The 13,341-nt window shown below is 36.8% G+C and overlaps 1 protein-coding gene across 5 annotated transcripts in view; it reads left to right on the top strand.

Moving 5' to 3' along the window:
- cdk19 (cyclin dependent kinase 19) overlaps positions 1-13,341 on the top strand; it is a 45,482-nt gene that overhangs the window by 4,865 nt on the left and 27,276 nt on the right. For all 5 annotated transcript variants that reach the window (XM_067416758.1, XM_067416754.1, XM_067416757.1 and 2 more), the window contains exons 2-3: positions 5,033-5,108; positions 13,144-13,254. In XM_067416758.1, coding sequence (XP_067272859.1) covers positions 5,085-5,108; positions 13,144-13,254 — 135 coding nt within the window. In that variant the 5' untranslated portion in view covers positions 5,033-5,084. The remainder of the gene's footprint in view (positions 1-5,032; positions 5,109-13,143; positions 13,255-13,341) is intronic.

Raw genomic sequence — 13,341 nt, 5'->3', positions numbered from 1 at the left:
GGTTGTCAAATCTGCATGGGGACATTTTTCACCTTAAAGGTGTGTTTAATTATGATTTCATTAGTTTAACTTTAGTGAGTGTGTAGTCTCACTGTTTGAGCAGAAACAACATCTGCAAAGTTATGACGCTCTAAGCTTAAAGCAAAGGGAGATCTTTTTTTCTACCAAAATCTCTCTTTAAGAACTACAACAAACAGCTGGTCAGGACTACAACTAGTTAGTGACATCACTAACCCTGACATTTGCATAACATTTGCATGTTTCCGCCCCCGGGAACATGTGGAGTAGAGGAAGAGTTGCTGTAATCGAGCACATTTAGGAGTCGCTCAAGCTGTCATCCGTCTTTCACATTTATTGATACAGTACGAACACAAATGCAATAGCATAAAGCGATGACGACATCGGTTATAACCGTAATTAAACTAAACTATCCTTGTTCTCTCTTCATCAGCAGTTATTATAACCGTAATTAAACTAAACTATCCCTGTTCTCTCTTCATCAGCAGATATTATAACCGTAATTAAACTAAACTATCCCTGTTCTCTCTTCATCGGCAGATATTATAACCATAATTAAACTAAACTATCCCTGTTCTCTCTTCATCAGCAGATATTATAACCATAATTAAACTAAACTATCCCTGTTCTCTCTTCATCGGCAGATATTATTACCGTAATTAAACTAAACTATCCCTGTTCTCTCTTCATCGGCAGATATTATAACCATAATTAAACTAAACTATCCCTGTTCTCTCTTCATCGGCAGATATTATAACTAAACTATCACTGTTCTCTCTCCATCAGCAGATATTATAACCATAATTAAACTAAACTATCCCTGTTCTCTCTCCATCAGCAGATATTATTACCGTAATTAAACTAAACTATCCCTGTTCTCTCTTCATCAGCAGATATTATTACCGTAATTAAACTAAACTATCCCTGTTCTCTCTTCATCAGCTGATATTATAACCGTAATTAAACTAAACTATCCCTGTTCTCTCTTCATCAGCAGATATTATTACCGTAATTAAACTAAACTATCCCTGTTCTCTCTTCATCTGCAGATATTATAACCGTAATTAAACTAAACTATCCCTGTTCTCTCTTCATCAGCTGATATTATAACCGTAATTAAACTAAACTATCCCTGTTCTCTCTTCATCAGCAGATATTATAACCGTAATTAAACTAAACTATCCCTGTTCTCTCTCTTCATCTGCAGATATTATAACCGTAATTAAACTAAACTATCCCTGTTCTCTCTTCATCAGCAGATATTATAACCGTAATTAAACTAAACTATCCCTGTTCTCTCTTCATCAGCAGATATTATTACCGTAATTAAACTAAACTATCCCTGTTCTCTCTTCATCTGCAGATATTATAACCGTAATTAAACTAAACTATCCCTGTTCTCTCTTCATCAGCTGATATTATAACCGTAATTAAACTAAACTATCCCTGTTCTCTCTTCATCAGCAGATATTATAACCGTAATTAAACTAAACTATCCCTGTTCTCTCTCTTCATCTGCAGATATTATAACCGTAATTAAACTAAACTATCCCTGTTCTCTCTTCATCAGCAGATATTATAACCGTAATTAAACTAAACTATCCCTGTTCTCTCTTCATCAGCAGATATTATTACCGTAATTAAACTAAACTATCCCTGTTCTCTCTCTTCATCTGCAGATATTATAACCGTAATTAAACTAAACTATCCCTGTTCTCTCTTCATCAGCTGATATTATAACCGTAATTAAACTAAACTATCCCTGTTCTCTCTTCATCGGCAGATATTATAACCGTAATTAAACTAAACTATCCCTGTTCTCTTTTCATCGGCAGATATTATAACCGTAATTAAACTAAACTATCCCTGTTCTCTTTTAATCGGCAGATATTATAACCGTAATTAAACTAAACTATCCCTGTTCTCTCTTCATCAGCAGATATTATAAGCGTAATTAAACTAAACTATCCCTGTTCTCTTTTAATCGGCAGATATTATAACCGTAATTAAACTAAACTATCCCTGTTCTCTCTTCATCAGCAGATATTATAACCGTAATTAAACTAAACTATCCCTGTTCTCTCTTCATCAGCAGATATTATAACCGTAATTAAACTAAACTATCCCTGTTCTCTCTTCATCGGCAGATATTATAACCGTAACTAAACTAAACTATCCCTGTTCTCTCTTCATCAGCAGATATTATAACCATAATTAAACTAAACTATCCCTGTTCTCTCTTCATCAGCTGATATTATAACCGTAATTAAACTAAACTATCCATGTTCTCTTCATCAGCAGATATTATAACCGTAATTAAACTAAACTATCCCTGTTCTCTCTTCATCGGCAGATATTATAACCGTAATTAAACTAAACTATCCCTGTTCTCTCTTCATCAGCAGATATTATAACCGTAATTAAACTAAACTATCCCTGTTCTCTCTTCATCAGCAGATATTATAACCGTAATTAAACTAAACTATCCCTGTTCTCTCTTCATCAGCAGATATTATAACCGTAATTAAACTAAACTATCCCTGTTCTCTCTTCATCTGCAGATATTATAACCGTAATTAAACTAAACTATCCCTGTTCTCTCTTCATCAGCAGATATTATAACCGTAATTAAACTAAACTATCCCTGTTCTCTCTTCATCAGCAGATATTATAACCGTAATTAAACTAAACTATCCCTGTTCTCTCTTCATCTGCAGATATTATAACCGTAATTAAACTAAACTATCCCCGTTCTCTCTTCATCTGCAGATATTATAACCGTAATTAAACTAAACTATCCCTGTTCTCTCTTCATCAGCAGATATTATAACCGTAATTAAACTAAACTATCCCCGTTCTCTCTTCATCAGCAGATATTACAACCGTAATTAAACTAAACTATCCCTGTTCTCTCTTCATCAGCAGATATTATAACCGTAATTAAACTAAACTATCCCTGTTCTCTCTTCATCAGCAGATATTATAACCGTAATTAAACTAAACTATCCCTGTTCTCTCTTCATCAGCAGATATTATAACCGTAATTAAACTAAACTATCCCTGTTCTCTCTTCATCAGCAGATATTATAACCGTAATTAAACTAAACTATCCCTGTTCTCTCTTCATCGGCAGATATTATAACCGTAATTAAACTAAACTATCCCCGTTCTCTCTTCATCGGCAGATATTATAACCGTAATTAAACTAAACTATCCCTGTTCTCTCTTCATCGGCAGATATTATAACCGTAATTAAACTAAACTATCCCTGTTCTCTCTTCATCAGCAGATATTATAATTTTTTATTTAATTAATACAGTGTAATTTATATCACTAATCTCTATTTTGTATGTACATGTTTTAAAGGTTCACAGTATAGCAGTTTTTCATTTCTAAACTATTTAGCAACAGAAAGTGCATAGTCCTTTCCATGACTGAATGACTGTTTGTGTTAAATTTAATACTGTAAAGCTGTTTTCTTTAACGCAGTCTATTGTATAAAGTGCCATTTCAAGTATGCTATAGGACCCCTTTAATGTGAAATTCTTGTGGAGATGTGAAAATGCAGAACAATGTTAAATGTGACCACAACTTAAGTTTGTATCATGGCTGTTTTGGTACTTGTTCACAAAAAAATAAAAAAAGTAATATACTACTAATTTCTAACTACAAGTAAGAGTGCCTTTTATTTGGAAACAATCATTTTAGCATACTTCACGTATAAGAAAATGTTTTTATTTTAGTTTCTAGAAAGACTTTTGATAATGGGATAAATGTATATTGGTATCATAAGGATGTTATGTAAGCGATGTAATGCCAGAATAAAGTCAGACACAAGAACACTGGCTCAAGCAATAATGTGAGTTTGTGGCGAGACTATTGATCTGTTTGTCTCACTACTGGTAGATGGGCAGACAAAAGTCATTATATTTGTTATTCTGCTTGGTAATGGATTGGCACAGAAATGACACAATTCACATTCAATATTATTATTATTATTATTATTATTGACAATACAGAACTACTTCATCTGAATCAGCATTGCACTTCCCGTTGACACTGCGCTCAAGCACACAGGATGCCATCCATCACCAGATATTGAGGGAAAAACAATGAGAAGGCAGAAAGATTTAAAAAAAAAAAATGTCTAAATTTAAATAATTCACGGCATCTAAAACACACACACACACATACAGTGACCCAAGTAGTACAATGTACAATCGATTTATCAGAAAGCATGCAAAACAATTGCCTTAAAAAACTAAGTAAAGTGAAATAGGAATAGTATGTTGTACTGACAAATGCCTAGTATAGTTCACTTAGACAAGTGGTGTAGTAACTAAAAAAGTACTTTATTCTTGATTTAGTATTTCTACTCAGAAAGACTGATTTCCAGATTGCCGGATTAATAAATTATGGAATTACTTCGTTTTTTTGGTGGCAATTTTATTTGCTGTTGTGTTAGTAGTAGCACAACAAAAACAGCAAATAAAATTGTTATTGTTACAATTAATAAATAATCATTTAATTTATCATTGTTTTGTATGTTGAATGTTGAAGTCTTCAAGATATTGTCCCAGATATGTAAGGAATAATTCACTCTGCTGTTAAAATATTGAAAAATAATACACACCCAAGGTGGCTGCATTAATTTTCTAATAATTTAACAGCCCGTCTCAATTATTCCATACATATTTAGGATAATGATATTTCATGTAGCCATGGTCAAGTGTCCATACAACAATTTTATCTCAGTTTTGAGAAGTGTATCTGTTGTTGTTGTTGTTTTTTTAGTTAAAAACCAAAGTATTTTTTTGTCAAATATATAGCTTGATCTGTATTTGATTGATAATTTGTAATTTTGTTAAATATAATTTTAATGATGTACCATGAATAATATTTTAGAGTTTATGAATAATTTAATGTTGTGACAGAAGTCTTGTGATAGTATGTTTACTGTATGAGCATAGATGTCTTTCCTCACCTCTAGTAATGTTGGTTTGTGTTTTTACAGGAAGGATGAGAAGGAGTATGCACTGAAACAGATTGAAGGCACGGGTATTTCCATGTCTGCCTGCAGGGAAATTGCTGTAAGTTATTTTTTTAACTACTACTTTACTTTGTACATTTTTTTTCACCCCTCAGTTTTTAAAAACGAACTAAACATGTGTATACATTAATATGTTAACATCTGAACACAGCAAGTGTGCAGCACTACAATGCAAAAAATATTTTAAAATAAGTTACCTGGCTGCCTTAAAAGTTCATTTAAATAAAAAAAATTAGTTAATACAATGAACATTTTTGAGAATCGACAACCTTTATTCAGTTATTATTAAAACATTTTGTAAGCATATTGGGTAATTGTGTGTGTGTGTTTTATTTGTGATAACGCAGTGAGCCATCCCAAATTGTGCTATTTTCAGGATTTATTAGATAACAGATACAATATTTTTTTTAGTTTCTATTTATTGAACCAATTTCCTTCATTGTTTCAACAAAACATTTTAATTTCAATACACTCAACATTTTAAGGCAACCAGGTTACTTACTTTTTTAAGTTAAACCAACAATATTTTTTTTACAGTGTATGAATCAATGTTTAAAATGCAACTTTCGAAAATATATATACATTTAGCTTATTACCTTTACCTTAAAACACATGCCCAGCTGAAAAAGTAAAGCCTTTTGCTTGCCACCTGGGAAAATAACCTTCGGAGGTTGGTGTTTAGTTTTGTCTAGGGCATTTGTGTAAACTTTTGATTTGTCCCACTCTTCAAACATCCAAATTTAACCCCTGGTTGTTAGGCACTAAGCTGATTTGCAATGTGCGCTATGAAAAGCAATATAAACATTAAGTTGAGATAAAATGAATTGGCTTTTAAGTACTTCATTTCACCTTTAAACTTTGAAGGTTTGTTGTTAGTGCAAATAGCAGTGTTGCTAATTTTTGTGGTAGGAAGGGCTATCTCTGTATCGGTTCAGGCTGTTTTGTCATATATTCTAAATTAATTAATTGAGTGGCACAAATCAACCATTCTCCCCTACAATCACAGTGTCTGTATTATCATATGAATTACTCAAGGTCAAAACTGGGCTGTCAGGTTTTTCCACTTGAAAAAAAGAGGCCTGTCAGACTGTACTCATAGTACTTAGTTATTGTTTTGTGTGTTATGTTTGTGTAATCACGCTTAAAGGGATAGTTCACCCAAAAATGAGCGTGTGATGTTTATCTGCTGACCCCCAGGGCGTCCGAGATGTAGGTGTGTTTGTTTCTTCAGGAGAACACAAATGAAGATTTTTAACTCAACCGTTGCTCGTATAATGCATGTCAATGGGGTGTATTTCTATGAGAGTAAAAAACACACACACATACGAATCCATATTAAACCCTGTGGCTTGTGACGACACACTGATGTCTTAAGACACGAAACCATCGCTTTCTGCGAGAAACACAACAGTATTTGTGTTTTTATTATCTCATATCAGATGAATCTCATCTAGTATTCCCCACGCCATTGCTTCTGTAGAGTAAGATCAAAAACCTGGCGTGATACAGGTCCTTCTCAAAAATTAGCATATTGTGATAAAAGTTTATTATTTTCCATAATGTAATGATAAAAATTAAACTTTCATATTTTTTAGATTCATTGCACACCAAATGAAATATTTCAGGTCTTTTATTGTTTTAATACTGATGATTTTGGCATACAGCTCATGAAAAGCCAAAATTCTCAAAGAATTAGCATATCATGAAAAGGTTCTCTAAACGAGCTATTAACCTAATCATCTGTATCAACTAATTAACTCTAAACACCTGCAAAAGATTCCTGAGGCTTTTAAAAACTCCCAGCCTGGTTCATTACTCAAAACCGCAATCATGGGTAAGACTGCCGACCTGACTGCTGTCCAGAAGGCCATCATTGACACCCTCAAGCGAGAGGGTAAGACACAGAAAGACATTTCTGAACGAATAGGCTGTTCCCAGAGTGCTGTATCAAGGGACCTCAGTGGGAAGTCTGTGGGAAGGAAAAAGTGTGGCAAAAAACGCTGCACAACGAGAAGAGGTGAGCGGACCCTGAGGAAGATTGAGGAGAAGGACCGACTCCAGACCTTGGGGGACCTGCGGAAGCAGTGGACTGAGTCTGGAGGAGAAACATCCAGAGCCGCCGTGCACAGGCGTGAGCAGGAAATGGGCTACAGGTGCCGCATTCCCCAGGTCAAGACACTTTGGGCTACAGAGAAGCAGCACTGGACTGTTGCTCAGTGGTCCAAAGTACTTTTTCCGGATGAAAGCAAATTTTGCATGTCATTCAGAAATCAAGGTGCCAGAGTCTGGAGGAAGACTGGGGAGAAGGAAATGCCCAAATGCCTGAAGTCCAGTGTCAAGAACCCACAGTCAGTGATGGTCTGGAGTGCCATGTCAGCTGCTGGTGTTGGTCCACTGTGTTTTATCAAGGGCAGGGTCCATGCAGCTCGTTATCAGGAGATTTTGGAGCACTTCATGCTTCCATCTGCTGAAAAGCTTTATGGAGATGAAGATTTGGTTTTTCAGCACGACCTGGCACCTGCTCACAGTGCCAAAACCACTGGTAAATGGTTTACTGACCATGGTATTACTGTGCTCAACTCTCCTGACCTGAACTGAACCCCATAGAGAATCTGTGGGATATTGTGAAGAGAAAGTTGAGAGACGCGAGACCCAACCCTCTGGATGAGCTTAAGGCCGCTATCGACGCATCCTGGGCCTCCAGAACACCTCAGCAGTGCCACAGGCTGATCGCCTCCACGCCACGCCGCACTGAAGCAGTCATTTCTGCAAAAGGATTCCCCACCAAGTATTGAGTGCAGAACTGAACATAATTATTTGAAGGTTGACTTTTTTTGTATTAAAAACACTTTTCTTTAATTTGTCGGACTAAATATGCTAATTTTTTGGAATTTGGGGTTTCATGAGCTGTATGCCAAAATCATCAGTATTAAAACAATAAAAGACCTGAAATATTTCAGTTGGTGTGCAATTAATCTAAAATATATGAAAGTTTAATTTTTATCATTACATTATGGAAAATAATGAACTTTTATCATATATGCAAATTTTTTGAGTAGGACCTGTATATTTATATAGATTCCTCATTAGACTGATCCAGCAGTAATGAGGCATCTCATACTGTATCTATCTTCTTCGATGGGAATACTAGATGAGATTCATCTGATATGAGGGAAAAAAAATAACACACATACTTCAAAAATCTTCTACTGAAGAAACAGACACACCTACATCTTGGATGCCCTGGGGGTCAGCAGATAAACATCACACGCTCATTTTTGGGTGAACTGTCACTTTAATGCCTAGCTCATGTATTAATTACACTTTTTATTTATGTTCAGAACTGCTTGCTAAAATGTATTGATCTTCTTTGCCTATCCTTTGTACCAAAGTGACTGAAACACAGAGTTGGTGAATTTTGCAGAGGTGTGTCTGGTGTGTCAGTCCAGTTTGAATGTGGATGGTGAGTCAACCGTTAGTATGAGTTGAGCTGAAGTAAAGCAGCGGGATGGGTTTTACTCACAGGGGAATTCAATCACTATTTGATCTTCAAAAGAAATTATGTTGGTTGAGAAGATAACCTAAGACTTTTCAATGATAAGCATTATAAGTTGCCATCAAGGTATAAGAAAGGCAGGTTAAGAGCTGTCTATGCTGTGGTCATAGAAGTAAACAGGAGTAGGGTATGAGCGGTGGTAATGAATGATGAATGTGTGGTGTCATTTGGACAATTGCTTGGGACCGAATACAGAGCCCTGTGGAACTCCAATGTAAACCTTTTCGACATTAAAGAGGTCAAATAATAAGAAATCAAATTTTCTTTAATTGTTTAAAATATACAATCTGGGTTTACTACATGCTGCAACTTTCCCAACTGTACATTTCTTTTTAAAAAGCTGTGAGAGATTTTCTCTCTTTGTTATTTGATTAACATTAATAATGAAAGCATGGAAATTTGTACACTTTAAAGCAGCACTGGGTAACTTTTGCTCTCGGGGTCCCCCTACAGTTGGGAAAAAATAATGTCCTCTACTACTGTCGTAAGCTCTGTCATCCTACAACAGGGGACGCCATCGCGCGTGCATTTGTTGACATGACAGCCCTGATAGCCCTGAACTAGTGATGCGCGGGTCGTCTCATAACCCGCGGACCCCGTATGTCTATTTAATGGTCGCGGGTGCGCGGCGGGTTGTAAAAATATATACAGTGGTGCGGGGCGGGCCAAATAACTTCATAAAAGCGTCCCGCGGGTCGGTGCAGCACTAACAGTTCCCCTGAACACTGCAGGAGGAGTTCACATGCAGGTGTGCTTCTGGCGGCGCGTGTGAAATGTCTTCATCCCAGGTACAGTCACTGCCATATGTTTCAGCATGTCATATGAATATAATTTCATGGGTTTTATTTTTTTCAAACGCCAAATAATCGCGATGCTCACGTTTACAAGCCAGCGTCATTATAGTAGTCTATTGGTTAGCGTTTTACAGAATCTATATGATACTTCAGTTCAATGTTTGAGTGGTCGGTAATCACCGTAACAAGCATGACAGCATCGGTCCGGCACGCCTCCTTCAGCTCACGCCGACGAGCAAACGCTGGTCACATGTTGATCCTCATCCTGCCTTTAATCCGTTCACTTTATCGTTTCCGCTTATTGCTTTCCTCCAACAAAACCTTTTCTTTCTTATTTGTCTCTGCTGATTCGGACATGACTATATTATCCGACGAACAAAGTTGGGCTCGCACGTCTGAATGTAAGGAAGTGTGTGTGTTGGTGGAAGTGACGTATATGCCGTAAAGCAGTCGAATTTTGTAGTTCTTTTTGTTCTCGGGTTACTACCCGAAACCCGAAGTTTAAAAGTACGATTAAAAACGATACAGACCCCATCAGGCTATGGCAGACGTGTCGTTCAGCCTATTGTAAGTCGATGTATCATCACAAGAGTCTTGAAAATATATTATGAAGCTTGAAAAGTTACCTAGTGCTGCTTTAAGAGCAACTTCACAGATCTAATATACTCGTCGTACATTTTCATTCTCAACTGTTAACGTACGTTCATTTCAGACATAAATGACTCTGTTTGCTTGCAAATACACGTCACTTTGACACATAGGTGTGTGTATTTAACCGCTCAAGCCCAATTAGTTGTTAAAAAAGTCAGTTCTCAGGCGCTCTATGAGCAGCGGCTTCATGTCTAATGTCTCTCAGAGAGCGCTAACATACTGAAATGAGTTCTCTTTCCCTGCTTATTGTGCTTTAATGTTTTAAAATCAACTGTTTTTAAAGCGCAATGCTAAAAAACACATGCGAACGATAAGCTTTTGTGATCGTACAGCACAGCAACGTCACATGAGTTTAACCACGTCCAAAATCTGTACTCTTGACACATTTCTACCAGTTAATCGTGTTTTTTGGTATGTTTTTCTCTTTATGCTCTGCGGTAAATGCTCTGTTTAGCCTTTGTCACGCAAACATTTGAATGCAGGGCCAGGGGCAGTGCTTGACATTTTCTATTGCGTGTGATCTGCTTTGCAATATATACGTAAGCGCCACTGATTGTCTTTTTCGTTGTCTCGGTTAGTTTCCTCTGAAATGACTGGATTGTGAGCATATGCCTTTTAAGGTGTGGTTATATTTGAACAATCTGACCATGAAACAGGTTAGGCAGCCTCCTGTTGAACAGCCCAGCACTTTTACAGACTAAAGACAAACACGCTGAGATCCTCTGTATGGGCGATTCTTCATTCAGCTTTTGAAAACTGAAATATTCACGATACTGTATGGTTTATCTCTGCCATAATGTACAGTCTTGCTCAAAAGTTTACACACTCCTTGCAGAATCTGTAAATAATTTAAAAAAATATGCATGGTATTTTTTTATTTGATTTAGCACTGTCCTGAATAAGTTATTTTACAAAAACACAGCTGAATTTATAAAAAATGACCCGTTCAAAACTTTATGAACCCTTAATTCTTAATCCTGTATGTGTCGTTCCCTGAGGATCCACGGCTGTGTGTGTGTGAGTGTGTGTGTGTGTGTGTGTGTGAGTGGCCTGATAAACCCTACGTTTAGGGGGATAACATATACAGTTTATACAGTATAAAAACCATTACGCCGATGGAATGTCCCCATAAAACATGGAAAAACAACGTGTGGGTGTGTGTGTGTCGTTGTTCCCCGATGATCCACGGCTGTTGGTGCTCGAGCCCTAATAAGAATTTAAAATAGTATTTTTGTGCATTTTTCCTAACAATAAACGTCAAGATTTTCAGAAATTCAAGATTTGTTCGAATTTTTTTTTTTAGATCTATGCTCAAAAAGTTAATAAATGAATGACAACTACAGCATACAAGTACCATCCCCTAAAAGTACAAAATGTTTAATTAAAAACAAATACATTGGAAATGTATCTCATTTTGACACTGCTGTATTTTCAGTCACAGATTTTTTGCACTATCTGAAGAAAATGTGAAGTGTCATGATTAGGTGTTTAGTTGCTAGGGTATTGCTGTGCGATTGCTATATTGTGAAATGGGTGATTCATTTATGGCCTTAGTTGCATATAACTTTAATCATTAAGTACTTACAGAAATATGAGCAATAATAATAGCATTTATTTATTTTTTCGGTTGGCATTAATATCCAAAACAACATGCCAGGTCTAAACCTCAGACATGAGAACTAAACTGAAAAATAAAACTTGTTTGTTCGCTTTACTACAACTCTGCATGCCAAGTTGCTCAAAATACTTTAAAATAGAATTGACTCAGTTGCAGCACAATCGGCCCAGGTCCTTCCTGAGATTGAAAACAAACGCATAACAACATTGTTGTTGGTGTTTCAGCGCCATGGGTGTAGAGGTCTCAGATGGCCACATTATGAGTCAAGGCACTGAGCATTGTTGTTGCTCTGCTCGCACACCATTTGTTCATTGAGTCAAGTTTAAATCGTTTAAGTCGGAGTGGTTCTTTGTCTAGTATGTGCTTAAATACAGATCCCGTACTGTTTAAATACCTGTTTGGACTTATTAAGTTACCATCGAACTAATAGGATCTCTCTCTCGCTCTTTCTCTCTAATCATCCAACCTTTTTACTTTTTTGGAAAGGCAAAACAATAGTAACATCGGTGAAAGGAAACAGGAGTTGAAGTTTGTCTAATATAGGTAATAAACTACATTCCCAAAAGTTTTGGGACGCCTCCCTTGCACATGAACTTTAATGCCATCCCATTGTTAATCTGTAGGGTTTAATATGGAGTTGGCCCTTTGCAGCTATAACAGCTTCAGCTCTTCTGGGAAGGTTTTCCTCAAGGTTTAGGAGTGTGTTTATGGGGATTTTTGCCCATTCTTCTAGAAGCTCATTTGTGAGGTCAGGCACTGATGTTGGACGAGAAGGCCTGGCTCTCAGTCTCCGCTCTAATTCATCCCAAAGCTGTTCTATCGGGTTGAGCTCAGGACTCTGTACAGGCCAGTCAAGTTCCTCCACACTAAACTCCTTATCCATGTCTTTATGGCCCAACGCTTTGCGCACTGGAGCGCAGCCATGTTGGGACAGGAAGAGGCCGTCCCCAAACTTTTTCCACAAATTTGGGAGTATGAAATTGTCCAAAATGTCTTGGTATGCTGAAGCATTAAAAGTTCCTTTCACTGGAACTAGGGGGCCAAGCCCAACCCCTGAAAAACAACCCCCACCCCATAATCCCCCCTCCACAAAACTTTACACTTGGCACAATGCAGTCAGGCAAGTCCCGTTCTCCTGGCAACCGCCAAACCCAGACTCGTCCATGGGATCCTCTACATGTATTTATATCAATGATGGGGTACAGTCTCTCTGTTACACATCTTACATGTACTTACTATAGTAATAAAAGTAAATTATGCATAATTACAAGCAACCAACCCAACACCACACCCTAACCGTAATTATGTTGTTTATTAATATTACGCAGTACTTAAATCCTGTATAATTAGTAATTACACTGTAACAAGGACATTGTAAAATAAAGTGCAACCCAAATATGCTTGGAGAATAAACGCGGGTAATGAACAATCAATCAATGTTTATCTCTGTCTGCAGTTACTGAGAGAGCTGAAGCATCCAAATGTCATCGCCCTGCAGAAAGTATTTCTTTCTCACAGTGATCGTAAAGTCTGGCTCCTCTTTGACTATGCTGAGCACGACCTGTGGGTGAGTATAAACTGCTCTCTAACACAAGTAATTCTGCACTTTTTGTACTGTAAGACTTTTAAAAAATGTTGATAGTTACACATTAGT

The sequence above is a fragment of the Pseudorasbora parva genome, chromosome 15 (genome assembly GCF_024679245.1).
Source record: "Pseudorasbora parva isolate DD20220531a chromosome 15, ASM2467924v1, whole genome shotgun sequence".
In the NCBI taxonomy this organism is placed as follows: domain Eukaryota; kingdom Metazoa; phylum Chordata; class Actinopteri; order Cypriniformes; family Gobionidae; genus Pseudorasbora; species Pseudorasbora parva.
This window is presented reverse-complemented; position numbering and strand designations above follow the sequence as displayed.